We start from the raw sequence: 23,184 nt of genomic DNA, 5'->3' as shown, positions 1-23,184 counted from the left end.
AGAAGCTGGTAGTTTGTATTGCCATGCTGAGCCACATAGGCACTTTGAACCTTTAATTTAACTTTTTCACTGACATGTCGTAATTGCAATACCAATTTGTTCACTTAACCTAGGACGTGTCATTTATTAAATGTTTATTCTCAACTGGTAATATTGTTTAACCAACGTAAGCTTAAGAAAATAATAAATGAGGGTTATTTGATATAGGTGCCTAGAGTCAATAGTTCTTTAAATGATACATTTAATACATTCATAAAAAACTCTTGTCTTAGACAGCCCTTACTGGTCTCGGTCTCGACTCGGACTCGACCCTCTTCTGGTCTCGGTCTTGACTCAAATTCGACCTACTCTGGTCTCGGACAGGACTTGGACTCGGATGAGCTGGTCTCGACTACAACACTGATATACAGCATTATAATACTGTTTCTGTATATTTACATGTATATACAGTGGAAAGAAAAAGTATGTGAACCCTTTGGAATTACCTGCACTTATGAATAAATTTGTCTTAAAATCTGATTTTATCTTCATCTAAGTTACAATAATGAACAAATACAATTTGTTTTAACTAATACTACACAAATTATTGCACTGTTCTTGTACATACTGAATACATCATTCAAACATTCACATGAAGGTTGGAAAATGTATCTGAACCCCTAAGCTAATGAGGTCAACAAAAGCTAATTAGAGTCAGGAGTTGGCAAACCTGGCATCCAATTAATGAAACGAGATTGAAGGTGTGGGTTAGAGCTACTCTGACTTATAAAAAGCACTCAGACATTTAATATATGCTATTCACAAGAAGCATTTGCTGACAGGGACCATGCCTTGCAAAAAAGAGATCTCAGAAGACCTACTATTAGGCATGTGATGGTATTCGGTAATACGGTATATCACGGTTATTAAATTGCATGATATTGTTATCATGGGCATTTTAAAACACCATAAATTATTCTAGATAACATTTTAGCCAAATTGTTTACATTTTTCTGATTGCAAAGTAGTTTTTTTCTATCAACGAATCAAGATTCACAACACTGCATGTATGCGGCATTAATGACACATGAGCACTCTGATGTAAACAAAACCAGCGTGGACAAGAAGTATGGCTGAAGGAGGAACACAGCCGACCCTTATCTGCTGTCTAAAAGGGTTAAGTCGGAAGTGTGGAAATATTTTGGGTTCCATACAAATGCAGAGGGATTGTTGGTCAAAGATGATTTCCCTTTGTGTAAAACATGTGGCAGAAAAGTGGCAGGAAAAACATACGAACACCTCCAACATGTTCACTCATCTGCGGGACAAACATTCTGTGTAATTCAGCAAGATAAAGGTAAGTTGTGACAATTCTGCTCATTTTTCCAAACTGTTTTTGAAAACTGAGAGACAACATTCTAAGAGACAACTAGCTAAGTGACAATTATGATGACAAAGAAAGTGACTTTTGTTGCCATTTGCAGATAATGTGTAGCTTGCTTACAAGTGGCCGAAGAGTAGTTCGCCCAAACTCTGCTAGCGTAATGTTTGTGTCTTGTAGTAAAACAGTGGGCCTGGGTAGCTTAGCGAGTATTGACGCTGACTACCACCCCTGGAGTCGCGAGTTCATTTCTGAGTGAACTATCACTTATCAACTATCAACTATCAATACTCAACATTTACATAAAAAATGTAAATTATAATAAATGAAATCCTGAGAGAACCTTGCTTATATAATGTGTTAATGATAGATTGATCATAATATTTTCATTTTATGTATATTATTAATATTATAGTATTAAAGTTACAATCATTATTGTTTATGTATATTACATATTTATTAAAAGTGCTCTAGGGGGATGAGATATAGCCTAATAGCTGTTTAAGTGTTTCTTTTCACCCTGCAGCTGAACAGTTCTGGAAGCACACAAAGCATTTTGCTATTTCTTCCTTTCTTGGTGCTGTATTTTTACGATAGAGCACCACGGTATGAAAGGCGGCAAAATTAGATTGCTCCAACGTCGTGCACTTGTACGGTGCCCGGGAAGGGACAGGTTCGGTTCACTTTGTTTTTCAAAGCCATGTCATATTATCTCGTGGGAATATGATATTATGTTGTGGCCACTAGATATTATGTTGAGGGAATGACATCCAGCTTGAGCTTGACCCCGACAGTTCAATAATAGGCTATGTATTCCATCCAAAATGTATCAATATGTATATATTTATTGTATATAGCCTATATTTGTAATGATATTTTGGTTTGTATCTTTAATCTATTCACTGTGGTTATTGAGACAAATGTACATTTGTTTATTCATTATTGTTTGGAAGGACATTATTATGGATAGTGAATATTGATCGGCTTGCCGATGGTCAGACTCTACAAGCCGCTGGCGGCGTGTACCACCCCAAAAATAGCCTACTGGAGGACAGACAGGTTATTGTTAGCTGGGGATTATGAACCGAATGTGGACGTGGGCCGGCAAAAGATTTATTTTAAACCAGCGGCCCAGACCACTGTCGTAAAAGTGCCGGTGTGCTGCCACTGGTGCCAATTATGCCACCGGCAGTCCACTACTGAACCGCTGGCATTATGTTAGGGCAGCGACGTTGACTCCATCGTAGACAATATCTTCTTTTTTTGCATTATACCATTTTCCAAACATTTTGTGTGGATCCAGCGGTATCCTATCCGTGGAGGCATCCGGTACAAATCAGTCTCTTTCACTTGTATTTTCCATAACTTTCAGAATGCATTTAAGATGGCTTTTACTTAACCATCTAAACGCCAATGACCATGAGAAAAGAATGTCATTCCCTCAACATATTTTCTAGTGGCCACAACATATTATCATGTTCCCACGAGTTAATATGACGTGGCCATGACAAAACTAAGTGAACCGAACCCGTCCCTTCCCGGGCACCGTACAGTTGCAATTTTGACAGTCAGTGTCAGGTAAATTACTCAAAAAAGTAATTAATTACTAACTACTAATTACATCTTCTACAGTGTAATTAGATTACTGTACTAACTACTCTGTCTGAAAAGTACTTTCATTACTTACTACTAATTACTTTCTAAAACCCTTAACCTCGACCTGATAAAAACACAACAATAGACATTAAATTGTTCTTTTAATTCTTTCAAATAAATCATATAAAATCAAATAAATTATTCATGAACTGGCCAGAGAATTTAAGGGGGCTGCATTAAATTAGAAAACATATATTTTAACATTATACGTTAAATAGACGATTTTAAATTCACTATTATTTTATATAGAATTGTTCTAGAGTCTATACAGTATTTAACACAATTACATCAGAAGTAACTGTAATTAAATTGCTGAAAAAACAAGAGTAATCCCTTACTTTAATTTTTTTCAATGGAAAAGTAATTTAATTACAGTAATTAATTACTTAGTAATGAATTACACCCAACACTGTTGACAGCTTTGTTGATTATAAACAAGAGCAATAGTTTTAATGTATTGCGCACTTACAGAAACGTGGTACAACCCATTCACATGTCGATCTGTAACATCTTAATTCAGTAAATATGCGCGTCCTCTGCGCATGCTCACACTGAACTCAAGCGTTTAATGAGCAGCTGGAAGCTGTACAAGGGAGAGACGCGGAAGAGATTATTTCTTCGTGCAGATTGTGGAATTAAAGTTTGATACAAATACAAGATTATTGATTTGATCTGGTCATCTGTATGGACTGGTTTACCAGTTCTCAAAATAGTGCGGAAATTCCCCGCATCATGAACGTGGAACATGCGAGATTGATTACATTTGTGCGCAATACCCGCATCCACACCGAATTACATGCCCTGATAATAATAATAATAATAATAATAATGGTTATTATTACTACATTAAGAAATTACAGAATTATATTAGGCCTACAATTGTATTATAATAACAAAAAATAACTATGTTCATATTATTATTATAATACCCAAGTAATATTTCTCTAATAATTTAATAAAATTAACCCAATTTTAATTTTTAAACATAGCAGCATTGCTTTGAGATCTGGTTAAACTTTCGAGATGATCTCACATCCTCTTCTGTCCACAAAAACCTGGTGTCATAGGGTTGTTTAAGATTTATATAGGACCTTGAAGTGAACAATTAAAGTGAATTTGGAGCGCTGTACATAAAATACAGTCAGCGCACGTTACCAAACCGACACCAACGCAACACGTCTGTTATTTTGTGCAAGAGATGAAATTCATGGAGCGAGCACAGAACCACCTCACGTGTGCTCACTCAGAACAGAGCTGTGCACGAGCATCGCTTGCAGACTGTTTGATTAAATCACATCACAGCCCTATGCGGTTCAATATTCACTCAAGTTCATATCTTGATTTCGATTTTATTTTGATGGAATGCAATGCAATAGAAAGACGTGTAGTTTTTGCATTATTTCGTAGTTTTATCTCATCACATTTAATTCAGACTGCAAGCTCTCAACTTGAGTTTCTTCTTTTGCTGTGGAGATTCAGTAACGGCGGAACGCCACTGCTGAATAGCGGTGCAGGAAACACTGGTTGTAATCAGCTAATATTAAGTCCTGCACTTAATAATGGCGTTGTGGCAATTGTTATTAAGGGACTTTACATGTTTGCAACTTTGCACTTTAAGATGGTGACTGGTGGGGATTTTACTTTATATTTATTTTCAAATATTTGTTTACTTTATATATTTGTAAAAATAAAAAACAAAATAAAAAATGGTATATTCAAAGTTCTTTGTTATCTGTTCATTTACAAGCCAGTTTGGTTTTTAGTTTTGGTCTTGCTATTAAGAGAACAACAATAAAGTTTATCTTTCAACCTGTTTTTGTAGTTTAATTCAATATCATGCTAATATCGTAATACTGTGATAAAATCTTCAGCAATTATCATGATGTGAAAATTTGACACCGTCACATGCCTACTTACTATCAAGAATTGTTGCTTTGCATACAGCTGGAAAGGGTTACAAAGTTATCTCAAAGAGCTTAGATATCCATCTGTCCACACTTAAACAAATTGTCTATAAATGGAGATGATTTCCTACTGTGGCTACTCTCCCTAAAAGTGGCCATCCAGCCAAGATGACTCAAAGGACACATCGCAGAATGCTCAATGACATAAAAAAAGAACTCTAGAGTGACAGCTAAAGACTTGAAGGAATCATTGGAACTGGTTAACGTCTATTTTCATGAGTCTACTATACAGAAAACATTACACAGTCATGGTGTCCATAGCAGGACAGTTGATGTACGCTATCGTCGCCATGTTGTCCGTCCGGACCAACACGTGCTTGCCCTGGATCAACGGCCGGAACCTCCACAGGGCGAGCAGTACTGCCAACTACTCGAGGCAGTTGATGTGCCAACGCAGCTGTGTGCCAGTCCAGGAGCCGACGGCTGTGTGCCCGTTGCATACGGCGCCCCAGCCCGTCTTGGAGGCGTCCGTCGTAACCACGACGCGCCTGGAGACCTGCTCTAGGGGAACCCCTGCCCGTAGAAATGCAAGGTAGGTCCAAGGGCTGAAGAGGCAGTGACAGATTGGTGTGACGACCACGTGTGTCTCGCGGCGCCATACCTTTCTTCGGTACGATGAAGTAGGGGCTGTAAAACCCTCTCGGCCGGAGGGACAGACTCTATTGCACCCTTCCATAGAAGGGTAGCCCTCAAAATCTCTGCACGCAAGGTAGCGGCGTTCTCGCCCTCCCCCGAGGTGAAGCGGACACCATTGAACCTGGGCGGTCACCTGGTGAACTGAATCTCGTAGCCGTGTCGGATGGTCCGGGTCAGCCATCGCAACAGGTTGGAAAGTGCAAGCCACGCATCCAAACTCTGGGCGAGGGGGACCAAGGGGACAATCACGTTGGACGTACCGGTGGGTGGGGCCTCGCAGTGGGGCGGAGCCCGAGACACCATGTCGAGGGGGCTCGATCCCCGTGGCCGTGCTGAGTCCAGAGACATTGAAGCACTCACCTGGCTCCTGATGCCCACCATAAGATTGGTCGAGGAGGGGGGAGGAGGAATATCGTCCCCGTAGTCCATCGGAACCAACCCGGTGTGGGCATGTTTGTGCCACAGCTGGGCGCGCAGGGGCAGTGGGGTCCACCACTGGAGCGCCAATCCTGCCAAAATGGGATGGTGGACCTGACATGTGACCCAGGGAACAAGAAAACCACTTTTTTGTTGAAGTTTTGGGTACCGCAGCCTCTTGGGTGTGTGGCGAAAAATTAAACAAAAGATTCTCCTCCCGGCCCTCCACCGGGGGATAGAGTGGTCTGTCTACCAGCTCCATAGAAGAGTGTCTCCTCGTCCCTGGGTCGCCCGTCTCAGGGGCACTTCGATGGGTACTTGGCGGCCAGCCGTGAGATGGGTGGCGTCTGCTTCCTGCGGTGGGCTCCACCCCAGGGCTGGGCCGCGGGGGCGGGCTGCGGCGGAGCCGGTGCTGTTGTTGCAGGAGGACACCCTTGGCGACGAGCAGATGGGGTGCGGGGTCTTGAGCCACGCCGGGGCAGGATGTGTTGAATAGCCTCCGTCTGCTGCTTCACCGCCGAGAACTGCTGGGCAAAGTCCTCGACGGTGTCGCCGAACAGGCCAACCTGGGAAATGGGGGTGTCAAGGAAACGTGCCTTGTCAGCCTCTCTCATCTCGACCAGGTTGAGCCAAAGGTGGCGCTTCTGGACCACCCGGGTGGACATCACCTGCCCGAGAGACCGTGCCGTGACCTTCGTCGCCCAGAGAGCGAGGTCGGTCGCCGAGCGCAGTTCCTGCATCAATCCCAGGTCAGAACTACCCTCGTGCAGCTCTTTTAGCACCTTGGCTTGGTGTACCTACAGGAGAGCCATGGCGTGCAGGGCGGAGGTGGCTTGTCCAGTGGCACCGTAGGCCTTAGCCGTCAGAGACGACGTAATCCTACAGGCCCTGGACAGGATCTTATCCACCTAGGGAATCACCGAATACCCCTTGGCCGCCCTACCATCGAGGGTAGTGAGAGCGGGGTAGCTGAAAGTTCGGGATCGGGGATCTTGTCAGCTCCTCATGCACTTCCAGGAAGAAAGGGACCAGGGTGGGGCACGGCCGTGAGCGGTGCTCTGAGCCCAGGAACAAATCATCGAGCCACGAGTGGAGGGTTCCACTCTAGCCTGACACTCGCGGCTGCTCAGGAAAGCATGTCCATCATCTCCGCGTTGGCCTGAGACTGGGCGACCATACCCGGAGGAAGCCCAGCCGAAGCCTCCGCGTCAGAATGGACGAGCCTGCTCTCCGATGCTGTGCTCGATAACTCATCATCTTCCTGGGCCCCGAATAAGAGGTCGAACTCGCCCTTAGATGAGCCGGCGGTCTCATCCAAGAGCCCGACCGGGGCAAGCGAGCGTGCTGAGGAATGGGAGGTCCATGGGGGCTTACCCGGTGGAGGTGCTCCCATTGAAGTCCCCAAATCGCCCCAGGTGCTAGCCGACGCGTCCTCATACCCATAGGTAGAAGGCAAGCCGCGACCGCAATGTTGCCATGGTCATGTTCTTGCAATGAGGACAAGACCCATCCACAAACGATGTCTCCATGTGGGCAGTGCCCAGACACGTAAGGCAGCGAAGTGGAGAGATAACGACCGCAACCAGGAATAACACACAAACGGAAAGGCATCTTTAAAAAGACATTCTGTGTGTACCGCTCTTTTAGGATTGAAAATATACTCTTTTTAGAATATACTCTTTTGTTTTGCTCTGCCGAAGCGCCCAGGGGCGTTCTCTGCACTCCACGGGTGCAGAGGGGGAGAAGCTGCTGAAATGTGCCGTAAAATCCAGCAGTTTGAGGTGAACTGAATTCAGTGCACTGAATGCAATCGCTCGGCTCTGAAGAGAAAATCTGAATGAGTGGTTGCACGCCAGCTACTTTTATACCCTTATATACCCTTTATACCTGGGGGAGTACCATGCAAATTCCACTTGCCAATTCCCATTGGCCTTTTTTCAAAAAGCAGAGGTGTTTAGGGCTCCCAAGAGTGACCCCTAGTGTCATTACATCGACACAACATCGAGTGAGTGACAGATAGGGAATCGAACATCTTATTCCTTCAGCTAAAGCATTATGAAGAAAAGTAGTAAGTGTTTCAGTAAATTACTCAAAGAAAGACATATACATTTGGCATAAATCCTTACAGATACAGCCCTCAGTTCAAATGATGATGCAAGGCTGACTCAGGCAGACAATGTGGATTAATGGGAGCCGCAGTATAAAAATGGACTAAACTGACCACAAGGGTGATGGCTCTGCTGAAACAGTCTTCCTGTCATGCTCCACTGACTGTTGCTTCACTAGATCTGAACTCTGTTAGAAACACAGGGACAACAACATAATCTATTTAACACGTGTCTATACAGGGGGCTCGGGTCTTTGTGCTAGAGATGACATTTCACCTTGTGTTGCCTTGACAGGGGAATGGACAGAAGGTCATCTGCCTTTTGTGCCGTCTGTCTAGTAGGCAGGAGGGGTTGGTTACTGGTTTCCGTAGAGTTCAATATAACTAATGGGCATGGCTCAATATTTAATTTGTGCAATGTAGAGAATGGAGAACATATATCTTGTTGTTAAAAAAAAAAATCGCTCAATCTCATTAGAGATTTGGGTTGAGAGGTTCAGACCAATTACAAATTAATGCAATGGTTAATTTATGATATCAAAGTGGGCCCTAAAAGGCCACTTTACTAAGTAAAACCTCAGTTGTATGTTGCTTTTGGCTTTCAAGTTTCCTTGAAGAAGGGACCCACATGGTTTGAGAATTTGCATTTGCGTAATTTAACTCTGTCGGTAAACTTTGACAGCTGTTGTATTATGTACACATGTAGCTTATTTTAACTGTGGTCTAATATATTTTTGTATTTTTATTTTTAAATAAATTAAATGGCAAGCAGGGGAGTGTTCAGGAAACCTATTTAAAACAGTCATTAATATTTTAGCAATTTTTGCAACATTTTACACAATTAAATTAAACTAAAAAGGTAGGTGGGGGAGTGTTTGGGAAACCTATTTAAAAACAATAATTCATATTTTCGCAATTTTTGTAACACTTTATACAGTTATATTAAATTTTATTAAAATGGCAGGCGGGGGAGTGTTCAGGAAACCTATTTGAAAACAGTCATTAATATTTTTGCTATTTTTGCAACACTTTACACAATTAAATTAAACTAAAAAGGTAGGTGGGGGATTGTTCGGAAAACCTGTTTGAAAACAGTAATTCATATTTTTGCAATTTTTGTAACACACTTTACACAAATTAAATTAAACTAAATTAAATTAAAAATGGCAGGAGGGGGAGTGTTCAGGAAACCTGTTTAAAAACAGTAATTCATATTTTCACAATTTTTCTAACACTTTACACAGTTAAATTAAATTGTATTAAAATGGCAGGCAGGGGGGTGTTCAGGAAACCTATTTGAAAACAGTAATTAATATTTTTGCAACACTTTACACAATTAAATTAAATCAAAATGGTAGGTGGGGGATTGTTCGGAAAACCTATTCAAAAACAGTAATTAATATTTTTGCACTTTTTGTAACACAATAATTTTTTTTTTAAATGGCAGGTGGGGAGTTAAGTGCCATCAACTTTCTGCTTACCAGTTCTGTGCTTTAGCCCACTATGCCACCACCACTGAAAACAGTAATTCATATTTTACACAGCTTAAATTAAATTAAATCTAGCAAAGTGAAAACTAAGGGATCAGTGGTGAGGGATAACTGACACTCGACAGTCATCTCAGGTAGAAGAAAGATGTAACAGGAAGAGGATTTCCCTTGTAATGGTCTCCTCCCCTAGAGTATACGTGACCCAGCAATACAAAAGCTTATACTAGCGATTTGTGGTTCAATTTCAGCTAACAATCACATATCATTGTAATGGTGTTGCAAATAAAAGTTATTTGAGAGACAAATCTGTTTATTACATATCAGAAATATGGCAATAATTTCTGTTGGTTAGCGCCCTTTCGCCTGGTGCCTTCATAGAGCCACATTGTTCTGGTAAAGCATTCACATGATCGATGTCCCTCAGAGACTCACGGGCCCTAAATATTACAGAGAGCGCAACTGGCTCATGAATACATGCCATTATAATTTCAACAGTGTGAAAAGTAATAAAACTGCTCAGGCATTTATGATCACAGAGCCAGGGCTCTTAATGGCTTTTTTGGGAAATAATCTGCATACATATTAAAAAGTAGTGGTTTTGTATCATGTTTACACAGATACAGTATTTAGAAACTCATTCAAACACGCACACACACACACACACACACACACACACACACACACACACATACATACAAACACACACACACGTGTATGTCTCTATAAACTAAGGCAATACTTTACATGTTAGACTGAATTAGTATATTTAATTTCTCAAATAATATATGTACAGCAAAAATGTATGCCTATTTGCATAGTAGAGCATCATTATATTATTATTACAGGAATAGTTCACCAATTAAAATGTGGTCATCATTTAGTCAACCCTTGGGCAAGTGATTATTTTCTTTATTCCGTGAAGCACAAAAGGAGATGTCAGGCAGAATGTCCGAACTGCTCTTTTTTGCATACAAGGAAAGTTCATTTATAAAACCAAGCTTCAAAAGGGGAAAAAAACACCAAAAAATTATCATAAAAGTAGTCCATAAGACCTTTGCAGCTTATTCCAAGTCTTCTTTTTTTTCCGTCCCCTTTTCTCCCCAATTTGGAATGCTCAATTCCCACTATTTACTAGGTCCTCATGGTGGCATGGTTAATTACTTCAATCCAGGTGGCAGAGGACAAATCTTAGTTGTCTCCATTTCAGAGATTGTCAATCCGCGCATCTTATCACATGGCTCATTGTGTAAGGCACCGTGAAGACTCCCAGCATGTGGAGGCTCATGCTACTCTCCACGATCCATGCACAACTTACCACACGCCCCATAGAGAGCGAGTACCACTAATCACGACCACAAGATTACCCCATTTGACTCTACCCTCCCTAGCAACCGGGCCAATTTTGTTGCTTAGGAGACCTGGCTGGAGTCACTCAGCATGCCCTGGATTTGAACTTGCGATTCCAGGGGTGGTAGTCAGTGTCAATACTCGCTGAGCTACCCAGGCCTCCTATTCCAAGTCTTCTGAAGAAATACTATAAAATTGACTGTCAATGATGTCAAACCGGCACTTTTTAATCGAACACAAGCACGAATAAGATTTGATCAGATGGAGGGAAAGATTACCATTGAATAATGGCTTAAATTTTGGGTTCTTCCACACACCAAGCTATTGTATAGCTTCAGAAGACTCCGAGATAAAGCGTACAATGTAAACTGTATTACTGAGTCCTGCAAAGGTCTGTACATTGTCCCCCACAATTTTGATACCTACAATAGATCTACACCTGGTTGTGTTCTTTTCAGGTTGTTATCCATGGTTTTTCTGCTACGCCAACAAAACTTCATTCAACATCTCACACCTTCTGTTTTCACCCTAATGACAGCGCAGAGAAAATCTGAACATGGCTCTTTAATATCTCGGCTGGATGGCTGTTTATCACCTGCAGTCAGTCCTTTTCCTTCTGGCCAAAATCTTGCCCTTTCAGTTGCTCCAACTCTGTTGAAGGTCAACAATCTTTTCTTTGTCTTGTTTTGTCCCAGTGCATAAAAATATCTTGGAGTCACCCTAGACGACCAGTCTGTACTGATTGCACTGCAGAAATTCACAGGGGTTTGGAATGACATGAGAGTGAATAAATGATGACAGAATTTTTGGTTTTTGTTTGGGTGAACTATTTATTTAAAGGTTTACCCAAAAATACAAATTCTCTCATCATTTACTCACCCTCATGCCATACCAGATGTTTATAACTTTCTTTCTTCTGCTGAACACAAACAAAGATTTTTAGAAGAATATTTCAGCTCTAAATCTCCAAATTCACATTCTTCATCTTTTGTTTTTGGTGATTCGCATTCTTCATGCATATCGCCACCTACTGGGCAGGGAGAATTTATAGTAAAACAGGAATTAAATATTGATATGTTTTTCACCCACACTTATCATTTAACTTCTGAAGACATGGGTTAAACTATTGGAGTCGTATGGGTTACTTTTATGCTGCCTTTATATGCTTTTTGGATCTTCTAAATGTTGGTCTCCATTCACTTGCATTGTATGAACCTACAGAGCTGAAACACTGTTCTAAAAATCTTCGTTTGGGTTCAGCAGAAGAAAGACATACACACCTGAGATGGCATGAGGGTGAGTAAATGATGAGAGAATTTAAATTTTTGGGTGAACTATACCTTTAAGTGCAACCAAACCACTGCTGCCTGCTCACTGTTTAACGGATCTTCCTGTGTTATGCCTTTGCTCAGGTCTCTAATTCCATTTTCCACTTCGCTCAGACCACACACTATTAACTAATAACACTCCCCCCATTCTGCCAATAGCACTACGATCTTGTTGGCACTATGTTCTTCACTGGCAGTACAAGCTCATTGGCAGCCCTTGTATAAGTGCTTGATTTATACATTTTGCTATTGATTTATATATTTTGCTATTAACTCCAGTATCACTCGAACCCAGTCAACCCACTTTTTGTTAGTTGCTTTGGTACGAAAGCTTTAGCCATGAACATGAATGTAAATACAATGTTCTTATGCAGGTCCATTACTTTTAAAAAACTGATATCCTGCAATTGTTAACTGTAAGAATCTACTTTTGCCTGATTTAACCCCTTAAAATTAGTTTTCTTAGTGTAATCAAATGTAGTCAGTTTGATTCAGACATGTTAAATAATATTTTATCAAAACAGTTAATTTAGATGTTACCACTTATAGGTGCTGTAAGCGATTTCAGCCATTCTAATTCCATGAGACTGAGTCGTTGGATTAGCCACGCCCCCTCTTTCCAAAAACCTGCACTCCAAAGATCCCAAAATGAGCTTTATTGAGAGCAGAAACAGTTGTTAAAAACAACAGTAGTAAAATAGCACCCTCAGCTGAAAACTGTTATGAACAACATGGCATAAAAATGTCATTATGCCTCAATAATTCGCTGCAACTACAATACTATGAGAATGCGCAAAATGATTGACAGGTGAAAAGCCTCATTGTCCGTGGACACATTTTTGTTTGCTGTTTACGGAGTCTAGAGTTGTCAGAGACTGGTGAAATATCTCATGACACATATTTCAGGGAGTAGGAACATTCTTTGCATACTTTTCCATTAAAAAAACGCCTTTCCAAAAACAATACCTTTCCATTACAGCACTTTTAAAGCATAATTTTTATGTTAACATTTTTGAAAAATTCTCATTTTTATTTGAACAAGACTAAAATATGGAATGCAAAAGTATATTGTTGACTGATGGGCCCAAAAAAATATGAAGTGAAAAGAATGTGGTGTTTTTGCTTATTTAAACAGTTTATGCAAACATTAGCTAAATGTAAAATATGCAAATATATGTAAATTATTATTATTATTATATTTTTTTTGTAGGTGAAATAGAATACAGGTGAAATTACTGTAGGCTTTTGCGAACATGAAATTCAAAAGCAGGGCAGTAAACTGGATTGATGAAATGTACGGAAATCGATGTGAAATCGATGCGGCCCCCTCTGATTAAATCCTTTGGGCAAATTTGCTCGTTCCACAAAAAATTAATTGTGGTATTTCCCCACTGGACAAACCACACATGGCTTCACTTCATTAAAAGGAAGCCTGCGCTGAGAACAGCCCATATGCTTTATGTCTTGTCGGAGAAAATACCAATACCAATAAAATACCAATCCTTGACATGAGTTATGGATTTTGCAATGTTTGACTTTTTGACTGAGAGCTGAATGTGCAAAACACACATTATTAAACTTCACACATCGTCTGCCTGATTAAATGTGAATTAAGTCTTTGGTCTTGTCCATTTGCCTGTTAACTTCAAGGTCATTCTCATTTCTTTCACCTGCTACATGAATGAAGTTTAATGAAACAGTAATAAATGAATACATTTTGCCTGCAGGGTTCCCATACTTTTTTGAAAGTTGAATTTCTGTGAATTGTCCAGTCAGTGGTAATTACTCAATAGGGAATTTTTTTTTTATAGAGAATGTACTCACAAGAACAATTTCTAGCTGATGAGCTGAGTATATCTAGAATGTATATTCACTATTGACACTTATTGAAATTACAATAGAGACAGATGCTGAATCGCATAAAACTCTCCATAAGTAAAAACAATGATGAACTGAAGCAAGGTCATAAAACTGAGTGTTATCCAAGTGCTGGAATCATCCACTGACGCTGACAGGCATCCATTTAACCCTTTCATTTCACAAGCCTACTTCCTTTCCTCACCATATACGGTATGCCCAACGAAACTACCTCATGTGAGGATATAGGCATTTACGAATACCTACAGTATATAAAGACACTGTACTGAAAGTCTACAATCTTATTCTGTAAATTGCATTTCTGTTCAGAATGCAACCATGCTACTCTAAAATAAATGCATCTTATGTTATGCTCCGGTAGAGTTCTGCAATCCTTTTATGAAGATTAATAAACATACAGCCTGAATTTATTTATTTATTTTGCAAAAAGTCCTTTCAACCTGGTTTTGTCTATTTGGCTAGCTAACAAACTATGAAAAGCTGCCGTTAAGCCAGGTCAACAAGTCACTGACAGGATTTCATGGCATGATTTGATTAAACTAGTGGGAAATGGAAGGGATGCAATGCAATTGAAAATAATCCGATTGTAATTTTCTGGTAATGAATATCATTTCAAGTGTGATTTGTTGAGCATAAGACTGGAGAAGAGGATGTGCAAAAAAGCACCCAAATTAACATCAATGCAATGTGGGGGGAAAAACCCAATAAACAACTATTGCTTATTTTTTAAGAAGTTACCTGAATCTCCCTGGCATGATATATGATAATTAGACCCAGAAGAATGATTGTAGAAAGGCTTATCAGGCATTTTAGGGCTAAAGAATACAGTGACTCCTGGAAAAAAAGAGAGAAAGAGAAAATTCACCAAATTTGAATTAGTCAGTTAAAGCATACACAATTTTTTCAAAGATTCTGAAACCTTGTTCAAATTCTGAGCCAGTTCAAATATTACTGCATCACATGTTTGAAGATATAGATTCAAACACTGGAATCGTATGGATTACTTTTATGATGACTTTATGTGCTTTTTGGAGCTTCAAATTTTTGGTCATCATTCACTTACATTGTATGGACCTACAGAGCTGAGATATTCTTCCAAAAATCTTTGTTTGTGTTCAGCAGAAGAAATAAAGTCATACACATCTGGGATGTCATGAGGGTGAGTAAATGGTGAGAGAATTTTCATTTTTGTGTGAACTGTTTCTTTAAATCTACAGAGAGAAACATCCAGCACGACAGTGCAGCTTGATTCCCAAACAAATGACTCAGTCGGGTCTTTTTGGGGAATGAAAAAGTTACTGAATAGCAAGTGATTCATTTCGTCATGTCCGACACAAAATGAATCAAGAATTGTTACTGTGTTATGTGTATTAAAAACAATATTCCGGGTTCAATACAAGTTAGGCTCAATCGACAACATTTGTGGCATAATATTGATTACCACAAAAAATAATTTCGACTCGTCCCTCCTTTTCTTTAAAAAAAAGCAAAAATCTGGATTACAGTGAGGCACTTACAATAGAAGTGAATGGGGCCCAAAAAAAAGCACTTACATTAATTCTTCTGTTAAAACGCATGTATTATTTAAGCTGTAATGTTGTTTAAATCATCGTTTTAGGGTTTGTTGACATTACATCTTCATGACAATGAAGTTCTCTTTACACAAAAAAAGGTTAGTTAACAATTTTATCATACTAAAACCATGTTAACACGCATATTTTTTATGTCTTTTTTGGCTATACTTTTGAAACAGTGAGTATTTTAACATTTACAGATTGGCCCCATTCACTTCCATTGTAAGTGCCTCAATGTAACCTCGATTTTGGACTTTTTTTTTTTTCTTTTAAGAAAAGGAGGGAAAAGTCAACATGGATTTTAGCTGTAATTAATATTATGACACAAATGCTATTTATTGAGCTTAACTTGTATTAAACCTGGAATATTCCTTTAAGGCTCGTGAGACTACTAAAGTGGTCGCTGAATCGTTCAATTCACAACGATTCCCATCCCTAGTTTGGATAAAATTACATCTACTCTTACCTCAACATAGTAGCTTACTAATGCAGGTGCGTCTGAGACAGCCGGATCATTTCACAATTTTAGTAAGAATTGACTTTAAAGAGCTGGCAAAGCAAAAAAAAAAAACGTTTAATGTGGAAGTTGAACACGACCTGGCTACAGTTCTTCATTCATCCGCACTTTCCAAACTTGTCGTTTTTCTTTCCTCGAGTCTCCAACCAGACTCAAGTTAATGAATTCTGACCTAGATGTGGGAGACCTGCTGGATTTGGGGACTATTAAGTTACGCACCTTTCCGTAGGCTCCCCACGAGAGTTCAGTTTCAATAACCATGACCACGATCCCAAACATCCCAAAGATGAGCGCATAGTCGCTCAGACGCTTTCTCTTCTCAAACAGGGCCCTTCTGTGCCCGAGCTTTTGTCCAATGTTCTGGTTCTTCTTTTTGCCCGATTTACTGCCACTGTGGCCACATCCACCCCCTCCTCCTCCGTCCCCCGCTGCGTAAGACATGAGGGTGCTGGAGTTGTTCTCCGCTTTGGAGGCGAGCGTGTCGGACGCGTCCGCCGCAGAGACGGGCTGCAGTGGCTGGGACTCCGAATCAAACTCGTGCAGGTTTCTGCGGGACGAGCTCAAGTTGCTGAGCGGCCGCATCACGCCGCCGTTATATCTGCAGCTGCTCATGGCTATTTGGGTATAAGAGTTACTCTCTCTGTGGCTGATGGCCGGACTACCCCGATTTGTCTGCCGGTTCTGGTCGCGATGAGGAGAAGGATGATGTCTAGATGAACTACCATGACTAGAGGGCGTGAACTCGCTGTACTGACCACCTTGCCTGATTGATGAGGATACGGATGGTGTCCTTAAAGTTCCCAGGGGCGTTTGAGGCGTCCCGTGCAAAGGCTGGCTTCTTCTCCCATCCTCGCAGGTGGAGGAGTTGTTGCAGGTGCAGTGCCTGATGGAGCGCTCTTCCTCCCGTCCGCAGTAGAGCTGGTACTGCTGGTAGTGCTGCTCCGGATAGAAATCGTTCTGCAACTGCAATGGGGTTTCCATGTCAGAGCTGCTGTTTAAAGCAGCAGCAGTCTGAGAGCCCCGTGCATGCACCCTACCGAGGGGGCGTTGTGATTAGTAACGGAGGATAAAAGCTGCCGTGAGGATGGACCCATGTCGGCTTCTGTAGATGTGAGAGCGTGCTTCCGATTGGACGAACGATCCAAAACAACTGGGCTGACGTCACTTGAGGAAGGTGGCAACATGCTTTTCAAATTGTATACACATCCACAATGTACATGCACTGACCAGTTCACTGTACTACTGTGATCATAAAACCATTAACCCATTAACCTCGAGTTTTTAGTGACCCTGGACCTCATTACACCCCCCCCCCCCACCCCCCTTTTTACTGATCAGTTTCTTGGAGTAATGCCCACACCTCTTTAGTATTCATCAACTTTTCTCTTTTGAATAAAAAAAAACCTTTTTTTATAACATCGCAATTTCCAAAACTGTATAGGGTCAATAAAGACCCGAAATATGTAATAGTGTCGTTTTTTTAAAGCATATTTTTATGATTATTTCATATCTATATAAGTTTACTATAACAGGATATCTATTTTTTGGTTATTGCAAGATAATTTAGTTATATATTCATACAAATGACTACTACATCACATTAATTTTCTGTGTGACAATGGTGAATTATCATTATTCCATATGCGTGTATACATACATAATATACATGCTATTTCTTACTCAAGGTGGCGCTGATGTTTCCAGTGACTGACCTAATTTACATATGACATTGCTATATATATATATAACATATTCTGTTCTATTATTTTCTAATTGTCTTGAAAATATGTAAAAAATTTGACACTATCTGTGCATTTTGTAGATCCATTTGTTTTTTTTTTTTGTTTTTTTTTTTTTTCTCCCCTTTTCTACCCAATTTGAAATGCCCAATTCCCAATGCGTTCTAAGTCCTCGTGGTGGCGTAGTGACTCGCCTCAATCTGGGTGGCGGAGGACGATCCTCAGTTGCCTCCACGTCTGAGACCACCAATCTGTGCATCTTATCACATGGCTTGTTGAGCGTGTTACCGCGGAGACATAGTGCGTGTGGAGGCTTCACGCTATTCTCATCCATGCACAACTCACCACGTACCCCACCGACAGCGAGAACCAAATTATAGCGACCACGAGGAGGTAACCCCATGTGACTTATCCCTCCCTTGCTTAGGAGACCTTGCTGGAGTCACTCAGTACGCCCTGGATTCAAACTCGCGACTCCAGGGGTGGTAGTCAGCGTCTTTACTCGCTGAGCTACCCAGGCCCCCCTTGTAGATCCATTTGTGATAGATATACGTTCCCAGGTCTCTAAAGAACCAAGTTTGTAATAATGTTTGGCAAAACACCTATGCATTGAAGGGTTAAAAGAGGAACTGTAAATGTAAGATTAAGACATTTTACTATGGTTTCACTGGTATTTTATTATGGATTCTTAATTAAAATTAGCTAATGAATGGAAATAATCCTCATCCTAATTTTTTTTTTAATGAATTACAGGCTACTTGGGTTCATCAAAACCATTTTATTTCTGTTTCTTCACTCTCCGGCACATTTACCTCAATGATTTAAAGGATATGAATTAATGACATAATAGGCCTAATAATAATAATATACTGATCACCTTTTCTACAAAACGGTCCAGCTGTCACATGTATGTATAAGTAATGACTGTATTATTGCATGACATAGAATGCAAAATAATTGAAACCCCACACTTACTACTTTCCAGATATACTAAGGCTAAAAGCAACCATATGTGAGCAGTGTTTTATATTATTATTGTTTAATGAATATGAAGAATAGCACATGTGGAAACAGTAGCTGCATTATACTGCAGTCACAGCATGTCAACTCGCAGCGTCAGCAGCATCTGAAAACATTTTGTTATTGTTTTATCGCCTCTTGCCAACTAACATCCTAGAGAAAAAAATCAGGCCTTAAGATGCACAGGGCTTTTGTCAATCAAATAACGAAGTGTTCGCAACTCATTACTATACCAGAGTCTGATTAAAAGGAAAGTATTGTGATGAACTTGAACTGTGATGAACTTAAAGTTAGGTACGCCCTAATGAGAATGTTGGTGTGCACAGGTGCGGTTTGTTTTGGTGAACTATTTAAAGAGATTGCAGGTAATGGATCGGGGCTCTTTTTTTTCCGGCTGGGTTCTTGTGTGAGGCTGATGTGGAGACAGGTGCTCCGATTATTTTTTGGGGACACGCTAAACAGCGGCTCAGGGCAGTTCTCTGCCGGTGAAAATAGTTAGGTAGTGGGGGAAAATGTGTTAGGTAGCTATAGGACTGGATCTTTGTTAGGGGAGCTCCTAATGTCTGTGAACTGATTAAGTAAATGCAGGGACTGCCCATCTGAATGCATCAGTCCTGCGATATCATTAGACTGGCAACACCATTATACATGAAAAAGGGAGGCTGCCTGCTCACATTTGAAAAGGAGGGAAACCCTGTCCCTGTTGACCTTTATTGTGTGAATTCTGTTGACTTATTGTGTATGTTAACATTTAATAAAGGATTATGTGTTTGTATTACGACTGCTGTGTGCTCCTCTCTGTCCCAAATTAAACTGGATGTTACAGTATCATGGTTAACCAGTGTGACCGAACCAGTGTGACTGAATGGCAACTAGTCAGAATAAAAAAAGATATGCAAGAATGGTGACAGTATTTCAAAGAAAAGAAATGTATACTGTTGCCTTTTTAACGGGAAACAATAATAAAGCTTCTTAATATGAAAAAAAAAATCAAATCTTTTTTTAAGTCAGTTTGAACTGCAACATATTTCTTTACCGTAAAGAAAAAAATGTAACAATGCCAACGGATGAATCTTGATGTTTACAATGCATCAGTAGTGGTTTCTATTTGTTTAATCATAGATTAATTTAGTCATAAACATCTCTCGCACTCAGTCCAGTCTCAAGTGAGTAGACATGCTTTCCTTCACGGCCACCGTAGTTACAGATGTTACAACCTGTTAGCATGTTATCGTACAGTCTTCATTCATTAAATACATTAGATTAAAAACAACTATTAAAATATACCAAAGAGTCATAACGTTCAGAGACATGCTCTGGGTTATCTGGGCATTATAGATGCCAAAAGCCGATGCGAGGCTGTTTATTGGCAAAGCAATAATTTATAATCTTGCCGGTGTTGTGTCGAACGCTGTTTCCCCGTCAGGATCTGTTTCCCCCCAGCAGATCTGTATGGGGGGAACAGTATCCGACGGTAACATTTTCCACTGTCAGAATGCAATTCCCCATGCACAAACCTAAGCCTAACCCTTCCCTACCCTACCATACCCTACCTACCCTAACCATAACCATAACCCCATACCTTATTGGGGCTAGGGGGAAACAGATTCTGACGGGGAACGCAATTCAATACGACACTGGTATATGTGTTTTTTGTAATAGAAAGATGATTTTTTAGGCCAAAAGCAGCTCATTTCTGTCAATGGATTGTGAATTCAGGGAACAACGTACAAGTCAGATGTCACTTATGTGATTGTATTTAAACCTGGATTCAGCTGTTATAAAGCACTGAGAGAACAATGAGGAAAAAGAATCAACCAGCATCCCCAAATAATGTGGATCCCTCTGGTAGGCTGTGACAAGTTTAACAATGTCAGTCTGTCTCTTGAGACAAGACCCTGTTCTTTGGCTACCAAAAATGAATTAAAATAGCATGAATTACTTTTTACCGTTGTTTTTCGCCTTCACTTGTAAATAAAAAAAGAATTTGATTTTGGATTCTAAATATTTTTGGATGCGTTCGAAGATGTTGTAATGTAAAGCAATACGCTACAGTATGATATAACTTACTGGTAAAAAAAAACTAAAAAGCACGGCTTCCAGAGGCTTATTGCTTTAGTAAAAACGGCGGAAACAGCAACTTGACAAATGTCTCCGGAAAATTTCTTCCGAGTAAAATATTTCTTTAGCCTAATTAATTAATATAGAATTAAAGGTGCAGTCAGAAGCCTAATATTTTTCTCTTAAATAAGTTGTACTTCTTAAGAAATTAATCATAATTTTGAAACATGTTTAAAATCATGACCACTGACAAGAGATGAAGACTCTAGTCATATCAGTAGCCTTATAAAAGCTGTTTAATTCTACACGGAGAGGGTCCCCTCATGGGGGCAGCCATGTTAGGATCACATGACCATTCAAATACTACTCATTTAAAACTGTAAGCCATTTTTTATGGAATGGTATGCAGAAAATGTTCCTTCTCCCTGAAAGATAACACTGAAGTAAATTCACCGATCTCTGACAGCACTACACTGTAAACAGACCGCGGGCAGTGAACATATTCTTTAATCAGCCAGTCAATAGACATTGATGTGCTTTGTGCTTGTCAATCATTTTGCGTGTTCTAATAGTGTAGTTGAAACCGATCATTCAGGTTCATAACAGTTGTCTGTTGAGGGCACTATTTTGCTACTGTTGTATTTGACAACCGCAAGAAGACGCACTATTCTATTGTTCGGTGACAGTCTCAACTGTGTTGCGGTGTTTTAGAAACAGGGGGTGTGTCCAATTCAATGGCTTAAGGCCCGGGTATACTTAGATTTTCTGCATTCTGGATCGGATCGCACCCGACCGACCGTGTTGCCTTCAAAGTATACTTTTCTGACTGCGAGCGAATACGAATGCATTCATCACATGCACACTGCTATGGTTTGTGATACACTTTTAGTACAGTCAATGGCCGGCTCATGTGCTGACGATTCGCACAGATGTGCACCGCGTCCGCGGGTCAAGAAAGTCTGGGTAGCTTGCGGTCAGGCCGCACGGCTGTGCTGATGACGAAATTTATGTCACGCATACCGTGCGTGGAGCTATCAGCAATGTGGACAACTGAAGTATACTTTGGCCTTTAGTCTTGTGGAAGTTCCAGAATGGCTAAAATTGCTTACAGCACCTTTAAATCTCAGTAACTGCCCTGTTATCGGACACTGTCACTCATGGATTAAATGAATTATGACTGACAGTATATAGTGAATTTCTTCAATGGTATCAGTAACTGACCACTTTTGAGTTTGAATGATGCTTCATCAATGCCCCTAGATGTCAGTGTAATTCCAAGATGACATAAATAAAGAAAATGACTGAGTGTATTTGAATACCAAATTGTGTTTGGTCTATCTTTACACTTCAAAAGTGGCACACTGAACACAGAAGATGCCCTTATGTATCTGTCTGTCTGCATTTCTTTCCCTTTCTCCCTCTATCCATATTTTGAGTTTATAGCTTTTCTAATAAATTCACTTCAACACTGTTCTTTTGCTGCCTTGCAAGTAATGGTATTTCAATGCAAATCAAGTTGTACTTATCACTTAATACATTTATTTACTTAACTTTGATGTTTATAATCATATTTCTGTTTTATAGAAGCAATAAGCCACTCTAAACAATGTGGTTCAGTGCTCTTGCTACAGTTAAGGAAATGCCGGCTTCTCATGGCTTTCTGCTTTATTTTTACTGAGACTATCATTCCAGAGAGTCCTGAAACCAAATGTCCATCAGGATCATCTCTTTCCATTGCCCTTTCTGACTGTGACTCTGATACTGAGATATCAGGCAGTTCCATGATGCCAGACAGGTAAGTAATCAAATTCAGTTTTACAGCTTGAGGCCCAGACTCCAAAATCAAAACTTGCAGCATTGAAAACAATATTTTACAACAGTATTGCTTTACACATTTTAATATCAAGGCAAGGAGAGCCTGAGAAAAAAGCAGCATCAACTGAGGTGAAATTGGAGGAAATTCAGAAGCACAGCAGTTCAACTAAATCTATCTCACATCTACAAACAAACCAGAAGCAATCAGATATGGTAAAAACGACCACTCGCTTTTCGGTTCCCTTTTAAAGTCTCTAAATGTGTACTTGAGGGCA

The 23,184-nt window shown here is 40.1% G+C and overlaps 1 protein-coding gene across 2 annotated transcripts in view; it reads right to left on the bottom strand.

The window, feature by feature from the left end:
- LOC127434012 (small conductance calcium-activated potassium channel protein 2-like) overlaps positions 1-17,329 on the bottom strand; it is a 61,272-nt gene extending 43,943 nt beyond the window's left edge. For both annotated transcript variants that reach the window (XM_051686432.1, XM_051686431.1), the window contains exons 1-2: positions 16,494-17,329; positions 14,922-15,017 (exon numbers count right to left, since the gene is read on the bottom strand). In XM_051686432.1, coding sequence (XP_051542392.1) covers positions 14,922-15,017; positions 16,494-17,255 — 858 coding nt within the window. In that variant the 5' untranslated portion in view covers positions 17,256-17,329. The remainder of the gene's footprint in view (positions 1-14,921; positions 15,018-16,493) is intronic.
- Between the last annotated feature and the right edge of the window lie 5,855 nt (positions 17,330-23,184).

The sequence above is a fragment of the Myxocyprinus asiaticus genome, chromosome 43, assembly GCF_019703515.2.
Source record: "Myxocyprinus asiaticus isolate MX2 ecotype Aquarium Trade chromosome 43, UBuf_Myxa_2, whole genome shotgun sequence".
Lineage (NCBI taxonomy): Eukaryota > Metazoa > Chordata > Actinopteri > Cypriniformes > Catostomidae > Myxocyprinus > Myxocyprinus asiaticus.
Note: the sequence above shows the minus strand (reverse complement) of the source record. Positions and strands in the feature narration are given on the sequence as shown.